This window comes from Falco biarmicus, chromosome 14 (assembly GCF_023638135.1).
Source record: "Falco biarmicus isolate bFalBia1 chromosome 14, bFalBia1.pri, whole genome shotgun sequence".
NCBI classification, from domain to species: domain Eukaryota; kingdom Metazoa; phylum Chordata; class Aves; order Falconiformes; family Falconidae; genus Falco; species Falco biarmicus.
The window spans coordinates 22,682,518-22,710,188 of record NC_079301.1 but is presented as its reverse complement, the minus strand read 5'-3'; the positions used below and the strand labels follow the sequence as shown (position 1 = coordinate 22,710,188).

The 27,671-nt window shown below is 43.6% G+C and overlaps 1 protein-coding gene across 5 annotated transcripts; it reads right to left on the bottom strand.

Moving 5' to 3' along the window:
* Positions 1-216: 216 nt before the first annotated feature.
* On the bottom strand, positions 217-27,291 carry LOC130158858 (SLAIN motif-containing protein-like). 5 transcript variants are annotated; one of them, XM_056359941.1, is made up of 10 exons: positions 27,160-27,291; positions 26,278-26,370; positions 23,995-24,722; positions 13,206-13,342; positions 10,474-10,623; positions 6,395-6,535; positions 3,891-4,208; positions 3,544-3,681; positions 3,090-3,408; positions 217-1,386 (listed from the first exon to the last, which is right to left on the bottom strand). In XM_056359941.1, the coding sequence occupies exons 3-10, from the start codon at positions 24,702-24,704 to the stop codon at positions 1,329-1,331; spliced, it is 1,971 nt and encodes a 656-aa protein (XP_056215916.1). In that variant the 5' UTR covers positions 24,705-24,722; positions 26,278-26,370; positions 27,160-27,291; the 3' UTR covers positions 217-1,328. The 5 variants fall into 5 exon arrangements, with proteins under 5 accessions (XP_056215916.1, XP_056215919.1, XP_056215918.1 ...); XM_056359944.1 differs by having other exon boundaries at positions 26,278-26,340; XM_056359943.1 differs by having other exon boundaries at positions 26,278-26,365; positions 27,160-27,279.
* Between the last annotated feature and the right edge of the window lie 380 nt (positions 27,292-27,671).

Below are 27,671 nucleotides of genomic sequence, written 5' to 3'. Positions count from 1 at the left end.
TGTGAAGTGAGTGCTGTGAATTAATTTTTTCCTTTATTAGCACCCCCCTCATTCTTACAAAATCTAAGGAAATTGAAGGTAAATATCGATACTTGCATCATAAGAGACTTCTGGACCAAGCATTAAGAGCCACAGTGCAGCCACAGACGGCTGTATAGGGCCAGGCCCATCCTGAAAAGCCGCATTCCCAGCACAAAAACCACTCAGAAGTCAGGCTTGCTGTTTGAATAAAGCAGCTCTATTTCAGCACCATAACATTTTATTAAACTACACTATCAAAATCACATTGATGGCAGGGAGAACATTGCTATCGGTGCATATTTTGTGTACTAAGACTGTATCCATAGCATCCAGCACTTGCTGAGGAAAAAGGACACCGAATCCTTCATATCCAAAGAGACAGTAAAAACTTCTACAAAAATCAGGGCAGTTAGGAGCTAGTTAATAGAGATCAAAGAGAAACACTTCAAGTCAAATCAGTCAGGGAGGGTTATTTTTAAAAAGTTTACTTTTAACTGGTGTTCATTAACTTCCTCATCTGAAAGATGAAGATGCTGATAAACAGCAGTTTTTAAATAGCATCCGCCCTCCCTGCAACTGCCTGTTCACAAACCCACACAAATATTGTGTACTGCCCCTTCACTTGTGAACTGTGATGCACACACTTGAATACAACACCTTGAAGTGTACTACAGTTATAAAAACCTGCTTCATCTTCTAGAACAAACAATAAAAAGTAGCAGAAATACATTCTATACAGAAGTAAAAAAAAAATATAATCAAAACCAAACAGTTGAGTTTCAGACAAATTATTAGAATACATCAGGTTGCATTTAAAAAGTCTTAACTTCTAACAGCTATATACCTATTTCTAGTCTCCCCAAGCCACTGCTATGCAACACACCACAGCAGCAGCTCCAACCTGCTTTCTGGCACAGGCGGGACAACCAGCAGCCTTCTGAAGCAAGCATCCTCCGGAGCAGGTCACGGCAGAAGTCTTCTCCTGTGACAAGCCTTCCGAAGGGCTGCAAGTAGAGGTTTATATGAAATAAGGCTATTTTCAGTCTTCGTGTGAAGACTCATATTTCAGTAACGTTCAGAAGAGTGGAAACGCAGTAAAGCGGCTGGCTGTTCCACCCAGAAGAGGTCAGGCTCTTGGCAGAATAGCAGGTGGTGAGGATGGTTTGTGTTCAAGAGGAGAGGAACTATATACATCAGTCTGCAGTGCAACGGGTCTCTGGTTTCAATTTCAAATACCATTCTTACGCCCAGCCAGCTGGGGATCTGCTTCACAGAGGTGTCTGGCAGCACATCAGCACTTCGGGTTGTCAGTAACACCCGTCCTTCCACGAGTCATCCTCGGTGGTCTGTGCTGACTGAAGAAACCTGGTTTAAGACACACACACACACAAGAAGTCACTAACAGCTACAAGCAGCAGAGCCCCCAGCGACCTGCTGAGGTGCGCAGGGTGCCTGCTGCAGGGTTTAGCTTAGATGGAGCTTTGCAGCATCTGGCTTTGGACAACGTCAACATCTGCCCACCTTCGGTCAACAGCTGCAGTCACATGTGCACAGGCCATGCACCGCACCAGCAATTTCAGGCGGTTTAAACTGTCACCAGGGACATATTTATCCTGCTCTGCTAAGTTATTAATATTGTTGGACTCAGTTATGGGAAAAACCCGCAAGAGAAATATTGTTTCCCTGCAAATATGACTAAACACATAAAAAATAATCAGGTTGTATGTAGAATACTCCTACAGATCAAGAGGTCAAAAGTTCCCTTTTGAATTTTTTTAATTAAGCAGATAACATTTTAATTTAAGGCCACAATGGGACATTGAAAGTCAACAAGTATTAATTGCTTATTAGTCTGATACTGAATCAACTTAACTTCCCTCAATCATAAAAGTTTACGCTATCATTGTACTGCAAGCAGGTGTAAAAAAGTAGCTTTTGGCAATTTACCACACACAAAAGCACAGCAGATGCCTTGGAACGGGAGAAGACCGCACTTTGCCACGATGGCATAAAGCAGTCTGTGCATACAGTTGTTAACAACCATCTTGGAGGTTTTATTCTTTAGAAAAGAGATTAGATTTGTTCTAACTGAACAGCTCTTGCCTTAGACTGTCTACAGACTTCAGCTATCCACTGTCTAAATATTTAGGAAGCTAACTGTAAAAGCCAAAAGCTAGAAATACATGTCAAAAAGGAAGTCCAAAAACCCCATTAGTCTTTCTGATTAAGATGCAGCCCCTAAATCAGTTCAGACCTGTGCAACAAGACAAAAATTGTGCTTTTTTGGAAACCACTACGTATGTTCTGCTTTCACCACTGAATACAGTTACTATAATGATACAGAATTGTGCTGAAGACAAGCCTTGTTAATTTGTCCTACTTTCCAAACCCTTCTAAAATCTTACTAGACCTTGGACAATGCCCACCTACAGTACTAAAGACTTAAGGAAGAAAGAAAAAAACCCAACCATCAAACTTATTTTGCCAGTAACACAGTGGGTCATCTGGGAAGATTATTCAATTAACAGCAAAGCTAGGTTATTAGTCCTGTGGAAGAGGTTTTTCCCCTCCCAAACCCAGACGTCTGCGCCAAATAACTACCTACCATAATATTAATTTCTTACAGAAGTAAGTTTGAGCCTGTGCCACTTCATTTTCCTGGATAGTTAGCTTTGTTTAAAAAAGCTACTTCTTTTTTTTGAACAGATGTAATACTACACAGTGAAAAGGGGTATCTCGCCCAGAAGCCAATGAGTCCCAGCCTGCTGGTTCACACATACTTTAACAGAATTTAATTGTAGTGGTACTTAAAAGAACTGCAACCCTTTGCTTCTTGACTGGGGGGCAAAGTACTTACATCTATGAATCTGCCAGCTAACCACCACCCTTTCTCTAAGCGTTTCCAACCATCACCCTACACCTAAAGTTATAATCGGTAGCTCTGACCCAACTCTGCACCCATGCCACACTTTAAAGTCAGAGATGAACATGAATTCCATAAAAAAGTTTCTAACCTGTGAAATAAAGGCAGACATTCAGGTCTGCGAGGCTTGAAGTCTCACACTTACCTCCTGGACGGTGGCGGTGGCTTGTTCTTGGGCACCGAGATCCCTCCCACAGACGTGCGTGCTTTAACGGGTGAATTTTTTGCCACAGTGACCATATTACTGCTTCTGGTAGTGCAGCTGCTACTGGAAGACCCTGTATTAAGCGAAGACGCTGGTGGTTTTCGAACTCCGCTAACAGCACTTGTGTAACTGCCGGCTTTTACGGGCTGCCTGGGTGCCAACAGGGAGGTTGTGCAGGACCCGGCCTTCAGGGGCTGCCGCACCGTCAAGGGAGACTGCCCAGCGCCGGAGGAATACCGGAGCTTGCTGGGAGCCAGACCTAGAAACAGGGAACAAAGGGAAGAATAACCCAGCTGGCAACAGTATTTTAAGAATGCTTCAGCGTGCACCCTGCGTCCAGGGGCCTCGCCTGGGTCAGGTGGGTCAGAGAGACCACGGCAGCGCCGGCACGGACCTGCTGACCGCTGCTGAGTTCTCGGGATGCGGCTGCTTGGCACCTGCAGATCCGACTCCAAGCTCCGACTGCTCCTTACAGACTCCAAAGCGCGAAGGCTGGTCCTGGCCAGGTTGGGCATGCTGTGGCGCATCTCCTCTGAAATCAAGAGCAAATTCTCTTTATTTCCTGCTCCTGGTAGCGACAGAGATGTCTAATGGTTTAGACTATCTCTTGAAAAGCATACGCACTTAAAAGGAGACAAGTGTGCAGCTCATTCTTAGCATCCATTAAATAACAGCGCTTTTAAAATGTATACACAAGAATTACTTTTATCGACGCCTATCCAAAGCTCACAACCAGCTGACCTTCGCTGTTGGTGTACTTGAGCCGGTCTTGCATCGGACTTTGCACCGATCTCCTCGGAGGACGGATACGGGAAGTAGATGACCTGCCATAATCGGCACTGGAAGAAGGGGACTGACAGCGGGGCGAACTGAGTGGAGATGGGGAGTATCGGTGAGCGCTACGGTACGAGAGGGAACAATCGTAATCATCCTCATCCTCGAGGCTGTACGTGTCGAACTCCTGGTCGCTGTAGGTACCCCTTCGCAGAGAGTGAAGGGAGGCACTGGAACTGCGACGTGACACGGAAGCAGAGCTGGAGGCACAGTCCTGACGGAGGCCTGGGGATGGAGGGCAACGTGGCTCAAAGTCATCACACTTCAAAATAGAAATTCCACACCCAGTTACAACACAAATTCAGACGCAATGCTTTTACCAACGATTCATTTCACCTTGGAAGGAGAGTCAAGTTAGTAACTCTTTACTGAAGACACAGCTTACAGAATCTCTAAACTGGAACAGCGTCACCCGAATCGGTACTGTTTAATTAGAGCAAAGAGTTAATATTCAAACTGACCTGAATTACTTCTTGTGTCACATACACAAGCAGCTGTGACTGGGGACTACATATTGCCACACAAGCACCGTTAGGTTAACTAGGTGTAGGAGTCAAATTTACAGTAGTTTTTAGTGCAATTAATTATGCACCCACCAGCATTTCAACAGGTTGAAACACAGATTTGAACTTCGTCCCCCACATGAAAAAGAACACCTGCTTTTTATTGACATCTACAGTGCACCTGTCGGGTTTACTTACAAGTCCTCCCCCAAATTAAGCCTTTATTTAAGTCTTCCTGCCTAACAAAATACAAACAACTTCTTATCAAGAACTACTTTAGCAAGCTGGTTCTAGAGACTTCTGAGAAAGGCATCAGTTACAGTTCTGAAAAATCCTCTTCTCGGTGCAAGGATTAAAAACAAGCATGCCCTGCTCTTCTCCCTTCACAGCGCAAATACAAAGAGCTTCCATCATTCCCAGCTTTTCATATTTCACTGGAAACTTTGTAATGTTTCCTTGATATTTTTAAAGAAGTATTCAAAAAGCATAACAAAATACTCAAGTTTAAATCAAGTAACTACTTTTTTCTTTCTATTCACATCAATACAACTTTTCCTGAGCTGCAATAAAAGTGACAGCAAGATCCTATGTCTTTTAGGTCCTATATTCCAATTCCTAGATCACAGTATTTTTTAAATTTATAAGGGCACAGTCCTAAAAGCAAATAGATGTTCTCCAAAAGAAAAACAGAACTTCATTCTCTATTTCCTGTAAATCAAATTAATGATTCATTTGCACAGAAAAACAGATCCAACCACTTTGTTCCACCCTGATCTTCAATTAGGACCTCATCCAAGTCACAGTGAAGTTAACAGCGAGTTCACCCGTGATTTGACAGGGACTTTTTACAAGGGTGTGCAGCGATAGGGCAAAGGGCAACACCTTTATACTGAAAGAGGGTTGATTTAGATAAGATACAAGGCAGAAATTCTTCGCTGTGGGGGTGGTGAGACAGTGGCCCAGGCTGCCCAGAGCAGCTGTGGGTGCCCCATCCCCGGCAGTGCCCAAGGCCAGGCTGGATGGGGCTGGGAGCAGCCTGGGCTGGGGGGAGGGGCCCCTGCCCATGGCAGGGGGCTGGAACTAGGTGGTCTTTAAGGTCTCTTCCAACTGCATCAGGGCCCTGAAATCCCCACACACTGGGACACAAACATGTTTTATGCTTGTTAAATTTGCAGAGCTGTCTCTGAGCACTTTACCAGAACAAAAGTTGAATTGTAATTTCAGCTCTTTCAGTTCTAGTACCCTTGAACTCTTGGTTTTTACTCAACACAGCAGTGAAATACTCCTTGCATCTTCTGTGAAATAGCTTATAAAACTCAGCCCTCTAGACAGCTTCCAATACGATTTCAGGCTGCAGTTAGGCATCTGCTCAGAAAAATAAAATTTACAAGCAAAAAAAAAAAAAAAAATTGTGCTGGGTTATTTTTTCAGCTGGATGAGTTCCCCAAGCCAATGCACAGCGCAGGCACACAGCTGCCTGTGTTTGCTCAGGTGAGGGGACAGCAGCCAGGCAGGCAACTCCGAGCTGCTGCTGTTTAAACTGCCACTATTATGAAACAGTTACTCATGAAACTTCACCTGTACTGCGGAGAAAATTGGGGCTGGAATATTTTTGAGTATTAAAGGGTGCTTACTATTTAACGAAGTGGGGGGTTGGATAAGAATTTCAAGGCTATCCTCTGCTTTAAGAAGTGTGATCTTGAGAACGTTATACAACCTCTACGTTTAAGTGGCAGTTTGGCTCTAGATTACTAAAGGAAGCCCTGGCAAACCACAAACATTTCAAATGATGTATTAGATTTTTTTGGTTGTTGGGGAAAGGGGGAAGAGAAGAACAGTTGGAATCCATCTCCGTTTCTCTACAATTCTAAAACTGTAACACAAAGAAAGGAGATCACTGTCACGTACTTTCTTCCTGAAGGCGAGCCATAACCTGGACATCAGTCAAGTCCTGCAGTTTATATCCCATAGAGATGGAGTCGTCGGACGTACTCAGCTCACTGTCCACAGACGACTGAGAGCTCAGTGCAGAATGCATGCTCAGATAACCTTCAGGAGGGAAGAGGAGGAAGGAACAGAAAAAGCATTCAGACCACCACATACAGAACAAGAACGAGCAGCAGAGTTTATCCCAGTAATAAAATCAGTGCAGTTGTGAAGGTGAGGCATGGTTGCTAGAAATAATTAAGAAATTAGAAATTGAGAACCTAATGCTCAGTATTTTAACCTGCAGCTTTCAGGAGGCAGAGTGTCTGTGGGGAACAAACTGTGGACTTCTGTCAAGAAGGTGGCAAAGAGACGCTTGGCAATTTTGAGCTTCGAAACATCACTGGTATTATTTCTGCCCATTTTGAGAAAGGGGCAACTACTGATACGAAGCAGCAAAGTTACACAAAGTGCTTGCTAGGGTGTTGGTAAGCAGTCACAGGAGTAAAAGGATCCAAATGGCTTTCAGAGTACAGCATCTCAAAAATCAGACATGCGATCTGCTTATGCAAAGTAGTTTACGCTAGGCTGCCTCCTCCCCGTCCCTGAGGTTCATCCTTCTCCCCCTGCTGTCATCATAAACCAAACCTTCTCCTACAGGGAAGGACATAGCTTGTTCATGCAACAGGTCATAAAAAACAGACTGGAAGGATCTTCCCACCAGGGAAGTTTTTCCGTAAGTCAACCATTAGGAAGATAATTTTCCTTTTGAAGAATAATAGTAAAAATATCATCATAATCGCCACCAATTGCAAACTTTTACATGTTAGCACTTTTTCTTAAGCAAGTCAGTATTTTCCATGGCATAAGAGTACAACTACTTGCTACTGAAATTGGGAGATGAGAACAAGCCATGTAACTTTGGGGTTATACTGGTTCTTGTCCTTCAGATGTGGGAGGCTCATAAGTAGCCCTTACACACAGAAATGTGGCACCACAACTGCCTTCGGTTCTCCTCAGACAGCTCTCCTCTGGGCATCTGGGATGACCGTTTCTGCAGGAAGGCTGAGCATCACTTCGCAGGTAGCTCACCCGTGCCTGCAGACGGCAGGCAGGGGCAGGCAGTGGTAGAATCCTGCTACCATCCATCAGTGTTAATTCTGGCTGGGGGTGGTACCTTTGAGAGCGAGCATACCTTCATCGTTCTGTTCTCATTTTATAACTACCATACTGCTTTGTATATAAAAAAATAATCCAACCAATCACAGCAATAACAACAAAAAAAAATTGCTAGAAAAAAATCTGGAAGCACAGAAGAATTATTGAATGTAAAACCTCTATACAGCACATGCTTATCTATGCCACACGTTACAAAATACCGTAATATGCTCCTCACGTAACTAACCCTTGAACACAGACATGTAGGGCTATATAACTTACGAGCTACTTTAGGAGACAGTACATCATTACTTTAAATCAATTCCAAGGCAAGGCTGCAATTAGTACTATATAGATTTAGATCCACAAAAAAAAAAGTTACAAAACACAATCTGACAGAAGATCGGCTAAAGCTAGTAGATATGCAAAAGCGTAAGAGCACTTAATACCACTTCCAGCTAGAGTAGGCTTAAGAAACACAAATCCTGCCCAAGCAGGGATGCAGGATCATCACTCCATACAAAGCACGCAGGCTGCAGTACACCAGGACCACCAAGGACACAGGTTGGCCTCCCAAAGCATCTACGCAATGTCAGTCACCATTGACTCTCACTTTGGCCCACGCAGTTTTGCCTGCTGCGTTCTAAGAAGTCTTCACAGCAGTGCCCCTACTGAATAATTCTCAACAATGACGTTGGGAATAAAACATTTCGTCTGCTCTCAGCAAAACATCTAAAAACCATTGCTGAGCAACCCTTTCAAACAGTGGTTAATTCCACCATCAGGCAGGAAAACGCAGCAGGTCCCCAGTGTTATTTCTTGAACCAGCTTTGAAGAACAGTAACTGACGACACTGAAAACACATATTGGAAGTCCAGGTGTAAAACAAATTTCTTCCATGGACATTAAGCAAATTGCTTTGTATCAGTCAGCCTTAAATTCCTCCTTCAAAAAGGCATGGTCTTTCCAGTTTCAGGATGCTTACAGACAACAGTGACAGAAGTGTGACTGTAGTGTAAGGAGCACGTCTGTGTGTGTTACACAAATACCCCAGGTTGAGACACCCCAGCATTAAGACTGCACTCTGTATAACATAATCCCATTCCTTTCCTTCTGGTGTCAGGAAAACACACTGTAAGCAGCTGAAATAAAGCCAACATGTAGAGATTGCACCTGCAGGATGTAGTATAATGAATCAGTGCAGGTTTCCTGCTGTAACTGACATCATCTTTAATACCAAAAGCTGTATTTTTAATGCAGCTGTATCCAGAATACAGCTTTGTGAAAAGCAAGGCTCCCAATTCAATTCTGTGTTTTTAGTTTGGTTGTTGCATTTCAAATTGCAGGCCTATTTAAAAACATTCAAGGAGGGGAAGAAAAACAGTCATAGTCTTTCATCAGCAAAAACTGCTGTGGCTCAACTTTGCAAGCTGAACTGATTACGGTTTTTATTATAGAAACCTCAAAATATACCACATCTGGACTTCTTAAAAGGTGGTGGGGTTTTTTTTGTTTAGTTTTTAAGGGAAGTTAATGTTTAACATTTTTCATCTGAACTGTAGGAAAGCTCCATTTTTTCTTAGAAATAAAATTAGATTTGCGTCAATCAAGTTGGCAATGAACTTTAAACTCACGTTAGAGCCTACACAATACACAAGGGTAGAGCCACCAAACATGATGAAGTGAACTATCACATATAATCGTACACAGGCCAAGCCTGTTCTGTACTTGGCTTTTTATTTGGTACCCTTGACAGCTTAAGCAGATTTGCAGAGTCTAGAAAATGCACAGTCACTTTGGTTTTACACATCAGTAACTTGTTTCTGTGCAAAAAGGGGGTTAGACATCTGGATTGCCAGCCAACCTCATATTAAGAACAAGAAATTGATTTAGAGGTTTTTCCCTACAGAATTCAGCTTGCAAAAAAAACCAGTCCTTTTGTTTGAAAAACAGAGATAAGCGTTAATTTCTATTTACAGCAGAAAACCAGCAGATCTTAAAAGCATACCTGCAGCTGTGAAAACATCCATATGCAACCCTTTTTATTTTTTCTTAAAAAATAAAAAAAAGAAAAGGTTCACTTAACATCAAGTTTCAAGCCAGAAGCTGTTAAAGATGCTCTGTTTTTAAACATGCAAACTGGGATATAGCAATTTCCACCAAAACAAACAAACAAATGAAGACTCCTTGGATAGTAGAGCCAAGAGGCAAAGCATTTGTACTAGGAAACTGAGCATGAAATGCATCAAGGATAAACAAAGCTCCTGGAAGAGCCTACAGGGGCTCCTTAGGCAGCGGTGTAAATGCAAAGGCAGACTTGAGGCTAAGCCGTCAGGAGAAGCTTCATTATCATACTTACAAATACAGGCTTCTAACAAGAATTTTGTGTAAGTTGCCTCTAAGGTAGGAAATCTTACTCCAAACACAATTAAGTCTGGTGGAAAGCTTTTGTAATGCTGTGTTTAGCTGCCCACTAGGCCAATTTAAGGGCTTATCCTGTAGACTGCGCCTTTTATTTTCACAAACTTGAAACAAACGTCACAGCTCAAGTCAGAAAACTGAATCCAAGTAACTGTATAAAGTTAACACCTACATACGATTAAAAGCAGTATTTTCTTTGCCCCAACAGCTGTTTTCTAAGTCACTTGAAATTAGTACCATTTATAAATATGTAAAGTTATAAACACAAAACCATGAAATAACTACAAGACATTTAGAATGCAAGGAGGTTTCCTCCCACGCAACAGATGAAACCTGGGTCAGTAAGTGAGCAGATTGAGAGGAGAAAAACCTCATGGTGGGGACTTGCATCTCTTGAAAACTTGGAATTCCCTGTGTCAATTAGTAATACTCCTTGCATTTTAAACACTACAGGTTTGCAGTGCTCTACTGACATGCCATACCTGAGCTGCCACAGGTTAGTAGTGCTTTGTTAGTCGATTTGAGATGCCCGGGAGAGTTTAGTGCATTGCTACAGGAGCCTGTCTCTGTATTCAAATTATGTGCGCTTGGTGATGCCAATGGACTGCAATACAGGTTTTTCCATCTACTGGCTAGAAGGAAAAATACAGAAAAGCCATAAAGGTTATCAAATTGTTTTTAAAAATGAAGAGCATAAGATAAAGAAAGGCATCAGATCAAACAAGATTAAATATTGTATGTAAGATTTACTTCACATAAGACATCTTGGCAGTGTCACTTGCAAGATGTAGAAAGCAAAGCAGCGCCTGTTCCCTTGCTCACTCTCCCCCTTTAACTTCTTTTGTCACTTCTGAAGAATTCCAAGAATAACCACTGACAAGCTAGGTTTTAAGGAAGCCATACACTTCCCAAAGTTTCAGTGCTGGCCTTCAAAGACTGTTTTTATAAATATCTGTCACCTCTATACCCCATTGTCATTTTAAACTCCTCCATTGAAGTTTATGCATGTGTTATTCTGAATTTTTAATGATGGAATCAAAACAGCATTAAACCACAAAAGCTATGCCTTTAGATTAAAAGGAGAGCAAACACATATACAAAACAACTGTTCCGAAATACTTATCCAGCACACAGACTCGCATACAAGTTAGGGAAACAATCAAAATAAGCCAGGTAGCAAAACCTCGTGCATCCATGCTTACTGAAGCTGGAAATAAGCAGCTACAACACTACGGAAATGTCTCTGTGATCTACATGTATTCAAGGGGCTGCTGAATTGCCCACCAAACCATTACCACTGAGAAAACAGTAGCTCAGAAAATAATAAAGATTCATTACATAAATAGTTTTTTTTATTTCCTACCCAAACATAAGACTATTTTAGTTAAAAAGGAGAGAGAGTACAAATGAAGTCTGAGACATTTCAGACAGAAAGCAAAGAGTTAATCAAATGAATCTTCGTTCAAATTTTTAAGCAAAGGTGGTTTATAAAAGTAAATTGTTTGTTCTCAAACTACACTCAGTTATCTCAGATCAGGAATTTCAAGGCTAAACTCAAAATAACCCTGATTACAAACAGAGCCAAAACACTGTTAGGATGTAAACTTCAAAAAACAAAACAGTGGCCTCTCAGACTTCAAATCAGCAAAGGCAAATTACTGGTCACACTGGAAACAAAATTATTGCATTCACACAGAAGATAAAGCCAGCCAATTTGAAACCCAGGCAGACAACAACTTTTGTACCAAACTGGAGGTTGTATTTTCAGCAGTTAAGAACATCACTGAACTTCAAAACATTAATTCGCTCAGAAACTTCACTTTTTTCAAACACTGCTAACCACAGCTTTTGTGTTCAGATGTGCATGAGTCACACTAGATAGATGAGGCTGCAACATGGTGTTCAGTAATGAGTTTTTAGAATTAAATAATAAAACTAGTCATCCCTCCAGCTGCAGGGTAAATCACAGTTGTCGACATGGGAAAGCTGCATGATCTAGCAAGCTATACAAAATAGAGAAGGATTACTTATTCACTTTCAAAGCCCTCAGTGTCTTGGCTATCAGCAATTCAGTCCATCTTACATACAAATGCGGAGTACATTTTAAAAGACAAAGGCAGGATATCCACCAGACATTCCAGGTGATGTACTACAGGTGTGTACAAACAGAATAACCTTCACGGTTTTGTCATGAAGTAAACTGTGTGCCTATTCTAACAGCCCTTACAGCAGTGAAGGTGAACACGGGATTGATCCTTCTGTGCTCTGAGAAAGGAAAAAAAACCGCAAACCTACGACACCAGGACACTGACTGTGATGGTGATACACGAGTACTGAACAGGATGCTCCACGGTGTTTTTGTTTCAGGCAGGTGAAGTAAGGGATTTTCCCTCAGTGGTTAAATAACACAGCTAAAAGCCACCATACGAAGTGCTTTCAGGGGATGGTAAAACTGGAAGATACACTAGGTTTCCAAGTGACACCACTTCTTCAAGTTACAGATTTTAATGTGTCATTATTTTAAGCTTTGAGCATCAGACAGCTATTTAACCAGGTAATACTAAAGGTAACATATGGCAGGAGTAATCACCATTAGAAACGCTCAACAGCACTAGAACTTCTTACACAGAAAACAGCTGCAATAATAGTTCCATGTGATTCTCTCCCCCACTCCCCAGAAGCACATTTTTTCCTTTATGTATTTTTACATTACAGGTGTTTAAATACTAAAAAAATGATAAAATAAAATCAAAAGCCTGAAAACACCAAAATGTATTTTAATATTTAGGCTCTGAACATATTAAAAACCCAGAAAGCAAGGTGGTCAGTTTGGCAAATAATTTGAAATGCCTGTATTTGCAGCTTAACATACAGGAAAAAAAAAAAAAAAAAAAAAAAATCACAGCTCTGTTTTGTCTATTACTTGCAATCAGCATGATTTTCTAAATGTTTACAGAATGAACTCTTACCTTCACCAGCTGAGGCATTATCGATCAAAATGGAAAGCAGGGGTTTTATACAATTTTATACAATAATAAACGCTGCTGTACAAACAGGCCCCCAGAGCAAACATCTGAAGCCTATCTCCGCAGATGCTCTCCACTGCGGCAACCACAAACTTCACATCTCCTTTGCTTTACTGCTCCTCAGTAACGCGGAGTACACGAGTGGAATGAAAAGACACTTGTAGAAGCAATGCTTATAGTTTACGTACCTTGATCAAGTCTGTTTATAAGAGTTCGGCAGGCTGCTTCTGTCTCGGGACTGGGATTATCCAGCACCTGGCGGCACCATTTTAAAGGCGAGTCCGTTTTCTGATCTGTAATAGATTTTCTTGGGGACACATAGAGCCTTTGCAAGGATTGAAAGGAGACAGTAAAAAAAATGCTCATTAACTCAAAGCACACAGCCACTAACGTAGCATTTACCAAAGTATACCTAACGGTAAGCAATAGAAAAGGTATCCAAATTAAAAACAGGATGGAAAAATATAAATTGTATACTATGAGTCAGAAACAAAACTTACTATCACATTAGTAAAATTCACTTAAAGATGGCTTCACAGAGAAGTACGCTGCCACTGCAAGGCCAGGTTCAAGCCTGGGCTGCTGGAATACTACTAAACGTTAAGTCGTTGGTTTATCACCATTACCTGTCACCACTGCCCTTCCCTTCACTCCCCCTCAAAAAACCCATCTCATGACACAGACAGGAGGTGTTGTAACTTGAGATTCAAGGTGATCTACTTTCAGAAGTCTAACTGTTGTATTTTTTTTTTTTTTGCTAAAAACCTCACGGCTCTGGATGTTCCCCTGTATTGCACAGCAGGCAACGGCTGGCTGCTATCTCCTAACAGCAGCTCTCCAAGACACTGAATGAATAGCAAGAACTCTATTCACAGATTTCAGGGATAAACCATTTAACTGGAAGATTTAGAAAATTTCAAACAGTTAGGAAGTATGACTGTATGCTACCTTTCCTCCTTTTTTATTGTAATGTTGGGTAAGTTCTCCTGAAGCCTAAGCTTCTGACAGTTCTAATAACCTTAGCACTGTTCTGCGTACACATACAGGATTAGCCCTATGTATAGACAGATATAATCATCTTACAGTGTTGGATTATTTACAACTGATCTTGTTTAAAGCAGCATCTTAACCTTTATTGCGTTAAGTAGAAAATGTTTCTGAAGAAAAGTCAAAGGGCGTAGGAGCCAGACTGAAAAGCAACTCCAGTATTTTACTTACATATCCCACATTTCCATTTTTACAGTCAAAAAATCCCAACAAAAAAAGCACCTTACGTTTTAACAGTTTTGCTATTTAGCAACAGACTTAAAACTTTTGTGAGGAAGGGGAAAAAAAAATAATAATCAGTATTGTCTACATACAGAAGTTAAGCAGTTTTTAATTCTTACATGTCACTGAGAAAAGAACACCCTCACATAGAGGGCATCGAGATCTCCATTCACAGCCCAAGGAAGGCAGGAAGAGAAACGTGAAGTGCCATCATTAACAGAACCTGCCTGCAGAGACAATAAATTTCCTGCATATACTAACAGGTACCTTACTTTAACATTAGAGTTCCAGCTAAGTAATCTTCATATGCATGTGCCAATATATATGTACGGTGCTATGAATGCATTGCTACAAAAAGATATTTAATACAGCGTTCTGCTGAAGTCATTCAGGGGCTCATAAACAGCATTCACAGGTAGGAAAAGAAGCTCTGCGATGATGACCTTAGGGACCTGCATCTGTGCAGTTTCTGGAAGAGTCTGTGAGGTGATTACCTCTGAATTCACTAAAAAATCAGAGAGGAGGTTTGTGAAAGCCAGTGGTTTTGATCTTGTGAGCAGGCCTGTGATATTCTTCAGCCTCAGTTTCGAAATACTGAACTTGTCCACAATGTAATTTCTTAAAATTACATGTAGAATTATGAAGAAAACTTCTAGGTCTTTGCAGTTTTTAGATACCGAATGCCTTTCTGGAAGGGAAATGCTTTGAGACTAGATTGGGGGAGATGAATATGCAGGAGCCTGATGGATTCAGCTGCCACCTGCGGACACCAAGGCTCGGTCTCTGGGCCACCCTTCGCACAGCCAGCACAGCTGCTACCTCTCTGCATCGAGAAAATTCACGTAAACAGGTTCATAATCTCCTGTGAGTTCTTCCACGCACACAATCACACAACTGCTATTTTTCTTCCACTGCCACCTCAAGCAGCCATCCCTTACTCCTTCACCTCGCAAACTGCTCGGAGGTGACAAAGAACTCTCTTGGTCACCAGCAAACTGGCTACAGCCACACTCAATTTGCACTACTCCCAACAGCTGTCCTCACACTGATGGATACATAATATTTCACCTTCATCAGTGCAAAATCCAGTATTTGAGCATAAAATGATCATGAAGATGGCTTTAAGATTTAAAGGAATGTCGACATGCACTTCAATTGCACCCTGCTCTCTCTTCTAGCAATAAACCGACTCTCCTGCAGCAAGATACATCAAGTCTTTCTGCTCCAGTTACTCATTCCCACACAGACATCTCATATTCAATTCATAACTCCTTTCCACAACAAAACTAATCCAAGTCATCAGCTATTTTAGTAATTATCCCATTAATTTCCAAAAAACACTCATGTTTCAAAGATACAGAAACACACTATGGGACTCTTGGTTGCCAAGTGTCCTACCCATGAAAGTAATGTTTGGCCAAGAAAAAAAAACATATAAACAACGGGAATATTTAAAATACTGTGGTGGCATCTATTGTCTCTCTAACCAATTACCCTGTCTCCTGGTCAGGATGAGTATGGAAACAATCACTCCACAAGCTGTACTGATGCAAAAGCTGCCCCGGCCTCCCATGCTTGGCAATTTGGGGCTACTGGATTGAGCAGCTCTGTATGCAACAGCTCCCAAAATAACCTTTTCCAGTGAAGCCATCTAATCCCTTTTTTGAATCTGTATCTGCTTTCAGCACCCACAGCACTCTACTGCAATGAGTCCCACCACGCACCAATGCGCAGGGTGAAGAACCACCTCCGCTCCCCTGCTCTGAAATGACCTGACACGTCGTCAAATTTACTCTTGATATTGCTGGTTCTTGGAGCATGGGATACAGGTGAAAGGTAACTGTTCTCTACTGCCTCCTGACATGCCACTCATGACTTTACAGATCTTAATAATATTCCCGCCCCTGGCCAAACCCATCTTTTTCAAGGAGCAGAGATTCAGTCTCTTTGGTCACATCTCACACAGAAGCTTTTTCATACCAAGCTTTACACAAAACCACATGCAAATAAAAAAAAAAAAAAAACACAAACGAAAGTTAATTTGCTATTGACAAAATAAATGCTGAGAAACATGAACACAAATACTCCTGAATCTGCAATTGTTATCTTTTATGAAAGACCCCACAAGCACATCTTGCTGCGTTTCAGCATGGATAAATGAGCATTACAGCCACTCAGATCCAATAAAACAGAGAAAGCAAAGTGCCCTCTCTCCGGATTCATTTTACAGTTCAGACCAAAAAAAGCAGCAATAAAACCATCAAACTAAAAAAGAGGCCAACAGCCTCCTTAGGGCAGGTCACGCTGTTCTTCATGTATTTTAGGTTAAGGGAGACAATCCTGCTCCACTTCAGGAAATAGTTGTCCTGCCCAGCTCCTCCCGTGCTGTTAATCACGTTTCTACGCAGGACGGTGTCAGCTGGAAGGAGATCCCTGTCCGACTGCTCCAACCATTCCCACGCGGAGCTCAGCTCCCGCTTCCCCGGCTGTCCGAGCCCTCTCCAGCCCTGCAGCTAACAAGTCTGTTGGCAAGAGGTGGCCTCATCATTCCACCAAACTCAACTAAGCAAGCACAACTCAATTTTTCAGAGCACCAACAGGCAGCTTATAAAAGTGATGAATTCTGGCTTGGTCTCACAGCAGCAGGTTTACTGTTCTCCTTTTTGAGTAGCTTTGGGGAAGGGTTCGACACACCGCCCAAAACACTGCCACAGCTTCTTCTGGAGCACTCACACCATCAGCCGGTAAACTGAAACCAGCAGTCCCACAAATCGGAGTGAAGATTCTTCCGGACACGCTTTTAGGAACCAAAAGTCACCTTTTGCTAGCGGCTCCCCCCACGCCGCGCTCCCCCGCCAGCCGCCGCGGCACAACTGCCATGGCCGCAGAGGGCAGGCCCACGCGCCGCCGCCATCCAGCTGAGCCTGAGCAGGCCTCGGCTGAAAGTCTTTCGTGACAAGCTCTGCTCACTGCTCTGTTTAAAAGACAATCAGAATTTTATTTCTGGTAGTTTTTTCCTCTAAGGCTGTTGGATTTGTCAGGTTAATTTAATCCAATAAGCACTGGAAGAAAAGGTACCGGGGCGTACCATTAGGCGCGTGTACGACTGCCAGTTTAGGAGTCAGCCAAAGTCTTTTGGTTTTAACAAACACCCGAATACCGAGAAAGCTTTACTTTGCATTTTGTTCCTGCAACTCAGCAGTTTGGGTGTAAAGCAGGCTCTGTTTAAATGGCAAAAAGTTGTGCTTTGAATGTTTTCTTTTGTCAAATTGCAAATGACAATTAGAAGTTATCTAGATAGGTACAAGGCCTAATACAAAATTCAGAAGGTAAACATTTGGGAATATATTCTCAATTTGATGTACTGGGGTTTTGCTGCATAACTTATTAAATGTGAACGAGATTTCCTTCAGCTTCTGTGAGGAAACCCCTAGATAAAACATCTTTAGTTTCTGCTTACTAGTATATGTGTTTCCCCCCTATGAAGTATTTTATGAACTGCACCTCTGGTAAGAGCCAAGTAGTTTGAGTTGTGCAGCAAGCACAAAGTGAGATTTATTTTTTTTCCTTCTATTAGAATGTAGCCACTCAAAAATAAATTTGTGGGATTCTTTCCATTTTATACTGACATATTCCAATGCACTAACAGCAGAGCATCTTCTAGAAAGAGTATTTTTCTTTTGGGGTCAATGTCACAGGAGGACTTATGGCAGTTAATAGCCACTCTTGTTTGATTTTTGAAAATACTGCTTTAAATAAAAAGCCCCAAGAATCTAGAAAATACCATGACAATTTTCCCAACTCACACGCTGTACCGAAAAACAAGCATCTTCACAACCCAGTGACACATCAGATGAGTTGTAAGAGTGCAAGCCAGTACTGCCTGAGAATTTAGGGTCCTAGTCACGCGGAATACGCACTAGTAAATCTATAGATCATAAGAAAATCCAAGCTGCAGAAAGCTCTGTAACTAGTACATCAGTAAATTAAACCGAAAGTAAAACGAACCTCAGTTTTTAAGACATACGCTCGGCTTATTAATCATCTTCCACAGCACGTAGCCCTGGCAGCTACACCAGTACTGGAAATGGCAGACATCACACTCATTTTCAAACCTTTGAGTTATACACACCAATGCAAGGAGAAAGAGTCCTGAGGTAGCTAAATATGTTTAGAACAATTTAGCTTTATAAGATGCACCTCCAGAAAGTGCCAAGGCAGCCACTAAATTCTTCTTAAAGTGTGTACCTCAAACAGATAATGCATTCATTTTCCTCTCCTTTATGTATCAGACTTCAGAGAGTTATGTTCAGATTTATTACTGTGCTTATGTTGCTCTAATCTCAAATCTAGACACTATTTAACATTAAACAGAAATACCAATACTGACAATATAGTGTTGTGGAAAGCAACAGTGAAACAGTCATGTCTGGGTCTTGAAGGGACAGAAATATAACAGGAAAAAAGACAAAAACCCTGTGGAAAACACTCCACACAAAAAACGTTACAGTATTAGCCCAAGTAGAAGTTTGAGCCTTCATTCCCAAGTAACAGAAATTGGGAAGAGAAAAAAAAAAATTATCCTGCAAAACCCAGAAGGGGCATCACTTCCTCATGTCTCTCTCGTGGCTGATCCTGTTGAACAAAATAGCAAAAATCTAGTCGCTAAGTCACAGAGAAGCTCTAAACATCGCATTAGCTTGATCTCCTGACGCAGCCTGCAGTCTGCGGGATGATCAAAAGGCACCTTGTGGAACAACTTAAGAGCCCCATTATACGTAGTACGCTGCGCAAGGATGCTGTGCAGCGTCGGTAGCAGGCTTGCTGCAGCAAGATAAAAAGGCTTCCCCCGCCACTCTGGCAGTGCCACCGAGCAGGGAATTACCGTGCCCACACCTCATCCTACAGAAAGAGCCGGGAGCCAATACCTCAAGCACTTCACTAAGAGCTCAGTCATTTCAAGCCTCCACCGTCAAAAGCAATTGAACCTGAAAGGTCATATTTTGCACACAAGCGTCAGAGAAGCAGGTAGATTCTTCCTTTCAGATTACTCCGGCACTGGCAATTACTGGCAACGAAGCCTGCTGATAGCAATGCTATCGTGGAGCTGCACAGACGGGGTTCTGAAGGAGCTCGTCTACCCAGAGATTGTGCACAGCCAGCCAGCCCCTACACGGAGCATTGTCACCGCTAAGGGCAGCTAGCACAAACAGATAACGCGCTATTCAAACAATCTAAGCAGTCAGGAAATGTTTTTGATAAGTCATCTGTACATTATTTAATGCAACAGAGCTGACATCCATTGTTAAAAATATCTTTAGAAGGTTTTCGTAAGATGACCTGCCTAAGAAACCAAGACCTCGCAGATTACTGTTTCCGAGTCATGTAGAGTCTCAACAGCAAGGAAAAACTGCAGGCAAACTGCGACGTGGCCTGCGGAAATGTGTGAATTGATTATATAGAGAGTAGGGAGTTAAAGTTCTCCCCCAAATTAAGAGGCACAAGATGCTGTATTTTTCATGATATTGGTAAAATGGCAGAAGCACATCCTCATTTGGTGGAACTTCTCCATATTTTTTTTTTTCCTATCGCTGATGGTACAAGCAGCTAACAAGGGTGACACCCTGCAGTGATGCTGAATTAAACACCTTAAGACATTAATATAGGTGGCCACTGGACACAGGGCTAAGGCTGAAAACATACACTCCCAGGAAGCTCCTGAACAGTAATTTGACCAAACCATGCTCCTTCTTCCTGCAAAGACTATTTCAAGGGCACCCTCCTTGCTGTGTTGAACCCCTGGATTCAAGCAGGAGGCAACACAACGCTAAGGCGAAGGCAGCACAGCCTGTTTTCCGTTGAAAGACAGGCTTTTGGGAATGAAAACTGTGCAAGGCGTGGATGTAGCAGCAACACAGGGATTCCCCTGAGTGACACAGATTCCTTCTCCTCCTCACCCCACAAGAAACCAGGACCACCTCAGGCTGACTGGTACATTCATGTACGCACCCATCGTATGTTACATTTTCTTCTAAAAGGAACGCAGCAACGTAAAGACAAGGTTCTGTTACATGGATGTGCTTGATTGTTATGGTGTGATTCGTTGTTTCTTTACAAAAAAAAAAAAGCAGAAGAACATACATACAGAAAAGCTTACCTGAAGCCCTGTGTTAAACTGCTGGCAGTTTTGCCACTGGGATCAAGATCTTAAGCAACAGCAGCAGCAATACTGGGGAGACACGTACAAAGGCCTCTTTCCTTCCGTCAAGGAGAAAACCTGAAGTTGTTCAAGGTGAGGCATGGACAGAGAGTTTGGTACTCAGTCCATCAAAGGAGATGGAGGCAAAAATAGTTTAATTCAGTAAAAAAGTACTGAAAAAATGTAAGGCTTTTCACTTCTGCCACTTCTTTCTCTCTCTTTCATCCAATGACACATGAATAAGAACAATTTATAGTTCAGAGGGAGTTGGAATATGAATCGTTTCATCATCACTCCAAGTCAAAATTCTCTCTCCCGAGTCTTAGCAGGAAAAATAACTCATATTTGGCAAAACACCAAACAAGTAGCACGGGAATGCATAACAAAATGATGAACACAAATCACTGCACAAAGAACAATAAACTAAATGCACAGAAAGCCACAACTCTGTTCTCATGCAGGGGGAGTACCTAACAATGACAAACACTAAGGAAGACAGACAAGGTGATGCTAATGCAGGTGGTACCTTCGCCCCCTCTGCACAGGTAACTGCCTTTCTACAAACAGCTCGGGAGCTGATTTGCACAGCACCGGTGCAAGGGGGAGAACTGGTCACCAGCAGTGGGCAAACAGCGCTCACGTTTAAGTTAAGCATCACACTGAACTCGACAGCACAGAAAGCAAACTTTCACTTGACTGGCTCTCAAGGATATTTACGATTTCAAACAGCTACTTGAGAAAGTGACCTAAGAAAGTCAAGGGACAGACACCAAAGCAGGACAGAGTTACAGCTACGGCGTGTGACGCCACACCTCACGTGTCACAGGCGTTCAGGATTTACCGTGTCGCTTTTAAAAACAAAACCTTAGACCACACATATCTTGCCGAAGCCAAGGGAAGTTGCACTGAAACGCTTGCAAGTTTGATCCAAGTAAAGCCAATCATTTCAAAACGGGGCAGAAACAGAGTCCATCTGCACCTGCAGGGAGCAGTAACAAACCCTCCCACCCACTCCTGGTGCTTCCACCCTCCCCGGGCAGTGGGTTCTGCTGTGGCGGCCTCAGCTCAAGTGGCACAAACCCACACGGCAGACTCAGCGGGAGGCTTCACCTGCTAAGGAGTCATGGGGCATAAGCAAATACCACGATAGAAATTACCCTGAAGTTTGGACCTGTTCTTGAAACCAGAATGTCCTGAAGCCCTGACAACCAAAGCCTCTCTTATCGACAGCTTTCTGCTCCCCACCTTGTTTTCAACACTTCCAGACTTTAAAACAATGCAAAGAGCTCTTAGTATGCTCTAAGGTACAAACCATCATCCCCTCTACTAGGTAATATTAAAGAAAACCAAAAGGATATTTGTTTTTCTGGGCTGTTAAAATGTATCAATTCAGCAGTGACAGGAAAAAACAAGGCCACTGTGAATTTCTCAGAAATCACAAAAAAATCCTAAGTATCAAAGTACACATGATCGCTTCCAATATTAGATTGGTTTTTTCCTTATGTGTAACATTAAAAAACAGATTGCAAATGTAACAATATAGTAAGCTATTTGCTTTGACTAATACACCGCTCAACACATTAGATATTACTTCCATCTGGTACTTACATCCACTTAGTTACATCCAGTACAAAATTCCCCCCAATCAGCAAAGCTACCTTATTAAAGCTGATCCTAAATCCATAAGCATTAAGGGGGTTTTGTTGGTTTGTTGTGGTTTTTTTAATACCCCCCCAACTACTTTTTTCTGGTTATTGCTGATAGGAATGCATGAATATCTGCACAGACAGTACACGAGACACATGCTTATGAAGACAGTTTTGGATAATACCCTAAATCCTAATATCCTGGCAATAAGCACAGCCATGCACTACTGACTGTACATATATTATTTGTTCCCCACTTTGTGTAGCAGAAGAGCTCTAGAACAAGAAGCCATTGCAAAAGCCACTTCTTGTTTTACCAGGTTTGTTTGACAACAGGAAAATGAAACAGACAGAAGCAATGCAACAATGATCAAAGGTAATTTATGATAATAGTACCTGCACAAGTGCTCCATAATATCACCATTATTTTAAGCTCCTTGGGGTACCTCTTTTTAATATGCTAACCTATTATCAACCAAATTTGACAAGACGACAGAGGTATTAAAACCATGAAGATCCTACAAGTTATACTGAGAGGGGTACCTGGTAAAGAAGAACGAACTTATTAGCCACCAGCTCAGGGAAAGATTAATAAACCGAGCTGCTGGGTGCAGAATCTCTCCTGATTGCATCGGACAGTAGTCACTGCCCGTGTAAATCTCAGACTCTGCCTGGTTTCTTTACCAAGTCAATATAGTTTGAAGAATCTCTCATGTCACAGGTTATATAAACATGAATATAAAACTAGCTGTTTTCATCGACATGGAAATAATGAAGCCTGTCTTCCAAATTCAACTGGTTAAATATATTCCTTTTTTTTTTTCCTCTTTCCTTCCTTTTTACCCTTTCCCCCCCCCCCTTTTTTTTTTTTTTTCAGTGATCAAGTTAGAACCAGTATTTGCTGTTTAAAAAAAAAAGCTTGGGGGGAAAAAAAAATCATGTTTTTAATATAACCTTGTATTTAGACTTGAGTTGATGTCATTACATGAGCTCCATTCCATTAACAAAACTTCACCATCACTTCTAACAGCTAATGAATTTTTAGAGTTTAAGATGTGTTTTGTATTCAGCAACCATTCTGCAATGCTGTCTTTGCTACTAGATTAGCTACACAGTTTTGAAACACAATTTGCAGATCCCAGAGGCTACCCTACAAAGTCTTAAAAGTTAAGAACGCTAGGTAAAAATCTCAAATCACAGCTATTGCATGAGCTGGAATTAGCCTCAAACTTTAATTAGCTTTGGAAGGGCAAGGGAAATTAATCTGCTGATTTATAAAACAAGTTCTAAACAAGGCTGCTGGTGAAGTGGAGAGTGCTACCAAGTAAGGTCTGTTAAGGATTACATCATTGATCTGTTTCAGTTCAGTTCCCTAAACAAAAGAAACAGGTTAACTGCAAAGAAACAATATTCAGGAAGTGGCAATGATTTGTCAACTTTAGATACTAGCAAAAACCACAAATTCCAGACGGTTTAAGGTCTCGGTTTGTGTTTTACAAAATGCATATTTAAATACAGTATTTGACAGCTACGCACAAAGTTTTAAACCTCCATCATTCATTCATCTGCACGCATTTTACATAAACAGGGAAAGGAAGTTTTCTGTGCTTGCTACAGCAGCGTCAGGAAGAAAGGGGGAAGACAAGCCTTACGCTGATTTTTTAATAAAATAATGCTCTGGCACAATGGTCTTAAAAATAAGAATAGCTGATAATGAGAAGTGCACTCTTGCTGTTAAAAATCAAAACACTGTACAAAACGAGTTCCTATACTTTTATACCCTTAAAAATTATTGCACACTTAAACACAGAAACTCCCAAGCAGCGCAAGCTCCACGTATTACCGAAGGTTTGAAATACATACCAGCTATCTTCTTCTTCAGTGCAATTTTCAAGTTCCAACACCTTCACTTCATCCAGATCTGCATCATTCGAAAGACTTTCTACATCTCCGCATTTTGCATTGGGATGTTGTTCATTTATTGTAACCGAGGAATCAATACCCACAATGACCAAGTTCCCCACACGCTCTGTGCTATTACTTGTATCTGTACGTGAAGAACATCTAACGTTATCGTCTGTCTTCATCTCCACCTTACACACACTGGAAGACAACTCCTCAGCAGCACTGATGAGACTATATTGCATTTGGGCATCTATGTCTTTTTTTAAGCAGTTGCTCTCTCCTTCCTCTTTTCTTATTTTGCTTAATTGGTTGTGCAGATCTGCCATTATTTGCAACTCTTGCTTCTCAGTTATGGCATTGATGCTATTATTAATTTCCATCCCATTAAGACCAGAGCCATGGTTATCCACACCAGTATGGATCTCGCTCTGCATGTTTGTCCCAAGCATGCTCCTGCTACTCTTCGTTCTCGGGTGCTGATTCTCGATCTCCAGCCTCCTCACCAGCTCCCGCAGCTTTCGCACCTCCGCTAGCTCGGGGCCAACCTCCTCGGAGGCCGGCTCTGTGTCAGGGCCCATGGCTGAGCTCTCCGTTGAGTCTCGTCCTAAGTCAGGCTCTAGAGCGTGATCCTGCTGGATGACCGGGGCATTTCCAGGCACTACCATCATCCAGAAAGCACAGTTTCACTGCAAGACACGAAAAACACATAAAAGCTCCACAAAGACACACAGTATTTTAAGCAAACTGGAATTAAACACCAAAAATTCTGACTGTTACAGGCATAAAGTAATTACACTGGGGTACAAGGTGACTAAATTTAATCAAAATCTATTGAAAAAGAACAACTGAAATGAGTATGAAACATTTCCACACACACAAATTACTCATTTTAAACAGCTAGGATGTGCCACTCTTATGGTGCAAATTAGACTGTATAAAAAGAAGCTGATTTAATCAAGCACAATAGTTTAGTTTCCATCTGTTTACAAACAAAATACAGGAGAAAAGCACTGATTGAGCAAAGTCAGGAAACATAATTAGCAAGGTGCTGACGTCAGACAATGACAGCATTAAGAAAATGGTAAAAACATCCTTTGTTTGTTACCAGGTTTATCCTGGAAAAGCAGAAAAAAAACCTTGAAAACATTTCTGTATCAACTTATACCAAAGACTACCAACAAGAACTGCAGTTACTGTGGTACATGAAAATAAACGTGACTAATGTCTTTACTGGCATATTTTCCTGTTACAACTGAAAAGAGAGAGGCACACTCTCTGATGCAAACACAGCGAAAACCAGGAAAATTAAATATGTCACACCATGGATTACAGATTCCAGTAAGTTTTGTAGAATGAAGCCACCTCTCTGCTTTTCTTGTCTTAAGCACTACGACTTGGCAGTGCTGGGTTAGCAGTTGGAATCTATGACCTTAAAGGTTTTTTCCAACCTAAAACGATTCTGTGATTCTATTCGTCCGGTGGTTGTGTTGACCAAGGAAGAGCATGCAGAGCACCATCACTCTGGCAGCTTTAAACAGCACAGACATTCAGGCTTCCCAAAAGCCACATAATAACACTGGTGCATTTAACATACAGTTTTACAGCACTTACAAAATAACAAGCAAACTCTAGTTTTTCCCTACTAGTGATTTACATGAGCTTTCATGTTCAACGCGTGCATTCATTTCTGAATTGACTCTTCATTGAAAAGCCCCTAATATGACATTAATGTTCCACAGAGCAAGTAAGATGGATTCCCCTAAAAAAATTATAAAGCCAATTTTGCAGAAGGAGGGCAAACTGACAGACAGAAGAAGGGAGTTAGATGATGCAGCCAGTTCAGAGACTAAAAGATTTGATGCAAGCATTGCAAGTGCATTTGAATCCTGGTTTTTTTGTGGCTGTAGATGTTCTCCCCCCACCCACCCCCTCCTTCACCGTCTGAAAATTTCTCCTGTTTTTAAGGGTTGACGGCCAGCAGGTAGAGGAAACCATGACAACCGGGTGCCACACAAAGTACACAAAGCCAGCAAGATTAGAAATACCCCTCCCCCCAAACGCACCTTAGCATCTCCTCGTTGCTTCGCTACTTGTAACAGCGGTAGCCAAGCACATTTCCTAAAAATTACAGGTTTGGTTTGGTTCTTTTACTTGATGCTTTGGTTTGTTTTGCTCCTCCACATGCAAGATGAAAATTTTAGGCTTACAGCTGAACTAGTACCGAACACAGGCAGCACTTACGAGGAGCAGTAAGCGAACAGAGCTGGCTGCCTCGCGCCTCCACCGCAGCGTTCCAAGCCGTGCCTGCAAGGAGCATTGCTGAAGTCACCTTGGCTTGGGGAAAAGAAATTTTAATTCGTAGTTACCGAGAACCCGTTCCCACTGGCGTGCCCCCTCCTTCCGTGCATCCGCACTCCCGCGAAACCAGCCCGCATCCCGGCGGGACGAGCGGGATGCCCGAAGATGCTTCCAAGCCACGGCCGCGCCAGCGGGACGGCCGGCCCGGCTGCCCAGGGACAAGGGGGCCCCGCGGGGGGCCAGGGCGACGAGGCCGTCACCGAAACCCCCTCGGCTGAGGGGCAGCGAACGCTCCATCCCCCGCGGGGGAAGCCGGGTTGGGGCCGGTCGGGCTTTTCCCACGAGGAGCGAGTGGCAAAGGCACCGGGCGAAGCAGCGGGGGGCGCGGGGGGACCGCGAGGCGGCAAAACTTAACGTCACCGTGTAACGGGCGGGGTGGCTGGGGGTGAAACAAGGGCCGGGGGGGTGGGGAGGGCAGCCGCGTTTCCAGCCCCCACCGTGCCCGAGACAAGCGGGACCTTCTCAGGGACATCCGGGTGCTCGCGGGCAGGTCAGCAGCCCCCGCACCGCGGCCGCCCCCCGGCCCGGCCCCGCCGCCCGGACAGCGCCCGGGGCCGGTCCCCGCGGGCAGAGCCGGGGCAGCGCGCGGAGCGGCGGCTGCCGGCACCGGGCGCCGCGGGGAGGAGGCAGCGGCCCGTTGGGAGCCCCACGGGCGGGGGATCCTGCGTGAGGCGCGCCCGGGCGGGGACGGAGCCGGAGCCGGGCGGGGGATCGGGCGCGGCCGGGGCCACCCCCAGCCCATCCCACCCCTCCCTCACACGGTACCTGCGGCGGCCGCCGGTGGGAGCCCGGTGGGTGGGTAGGGGCTGCCGCCCAGCTCCGCCGCCGCCGCCGCCTTTCTCCGGCCGCCCGGGCACACAGCGGGAGGGAGCCGCCGCCGCGCGCGCGCAGCCGTTGGGGGGGTGGGAGGAGGGGGAGGGGGAGGAGGGGGAGGGGGGGCTCTGCGCCTGCGCGGCGGCGGCGGGGCGCGGGGAGGCGAGCGCGGCCCGGCCCGGCCCCCCGCTGCCCCCCGCCCCGCCCGGCCCCCCCCGGCCCGGCCCCCCCGGCCCGGCCCCCCCGCTGCCCCCCGCCCCGCCCGGCCCCCCCGGCCCGGCCCCCCCGGCCCGCGGGGCGGTCAGCCTCGGGCAGAGCGCTGGCGGGCAGGGCCCGGTGGGGCGAGGGGGAGGGGTCGCTGTCCCGGCGCACACGGTCAGCCCGGCCCTGCCCGGCGCGCCACCAGCCTGGCGTCTCCTGGGGACGCGCTGCCAACAGGCGACACTGACGGACATCGTCTTCTT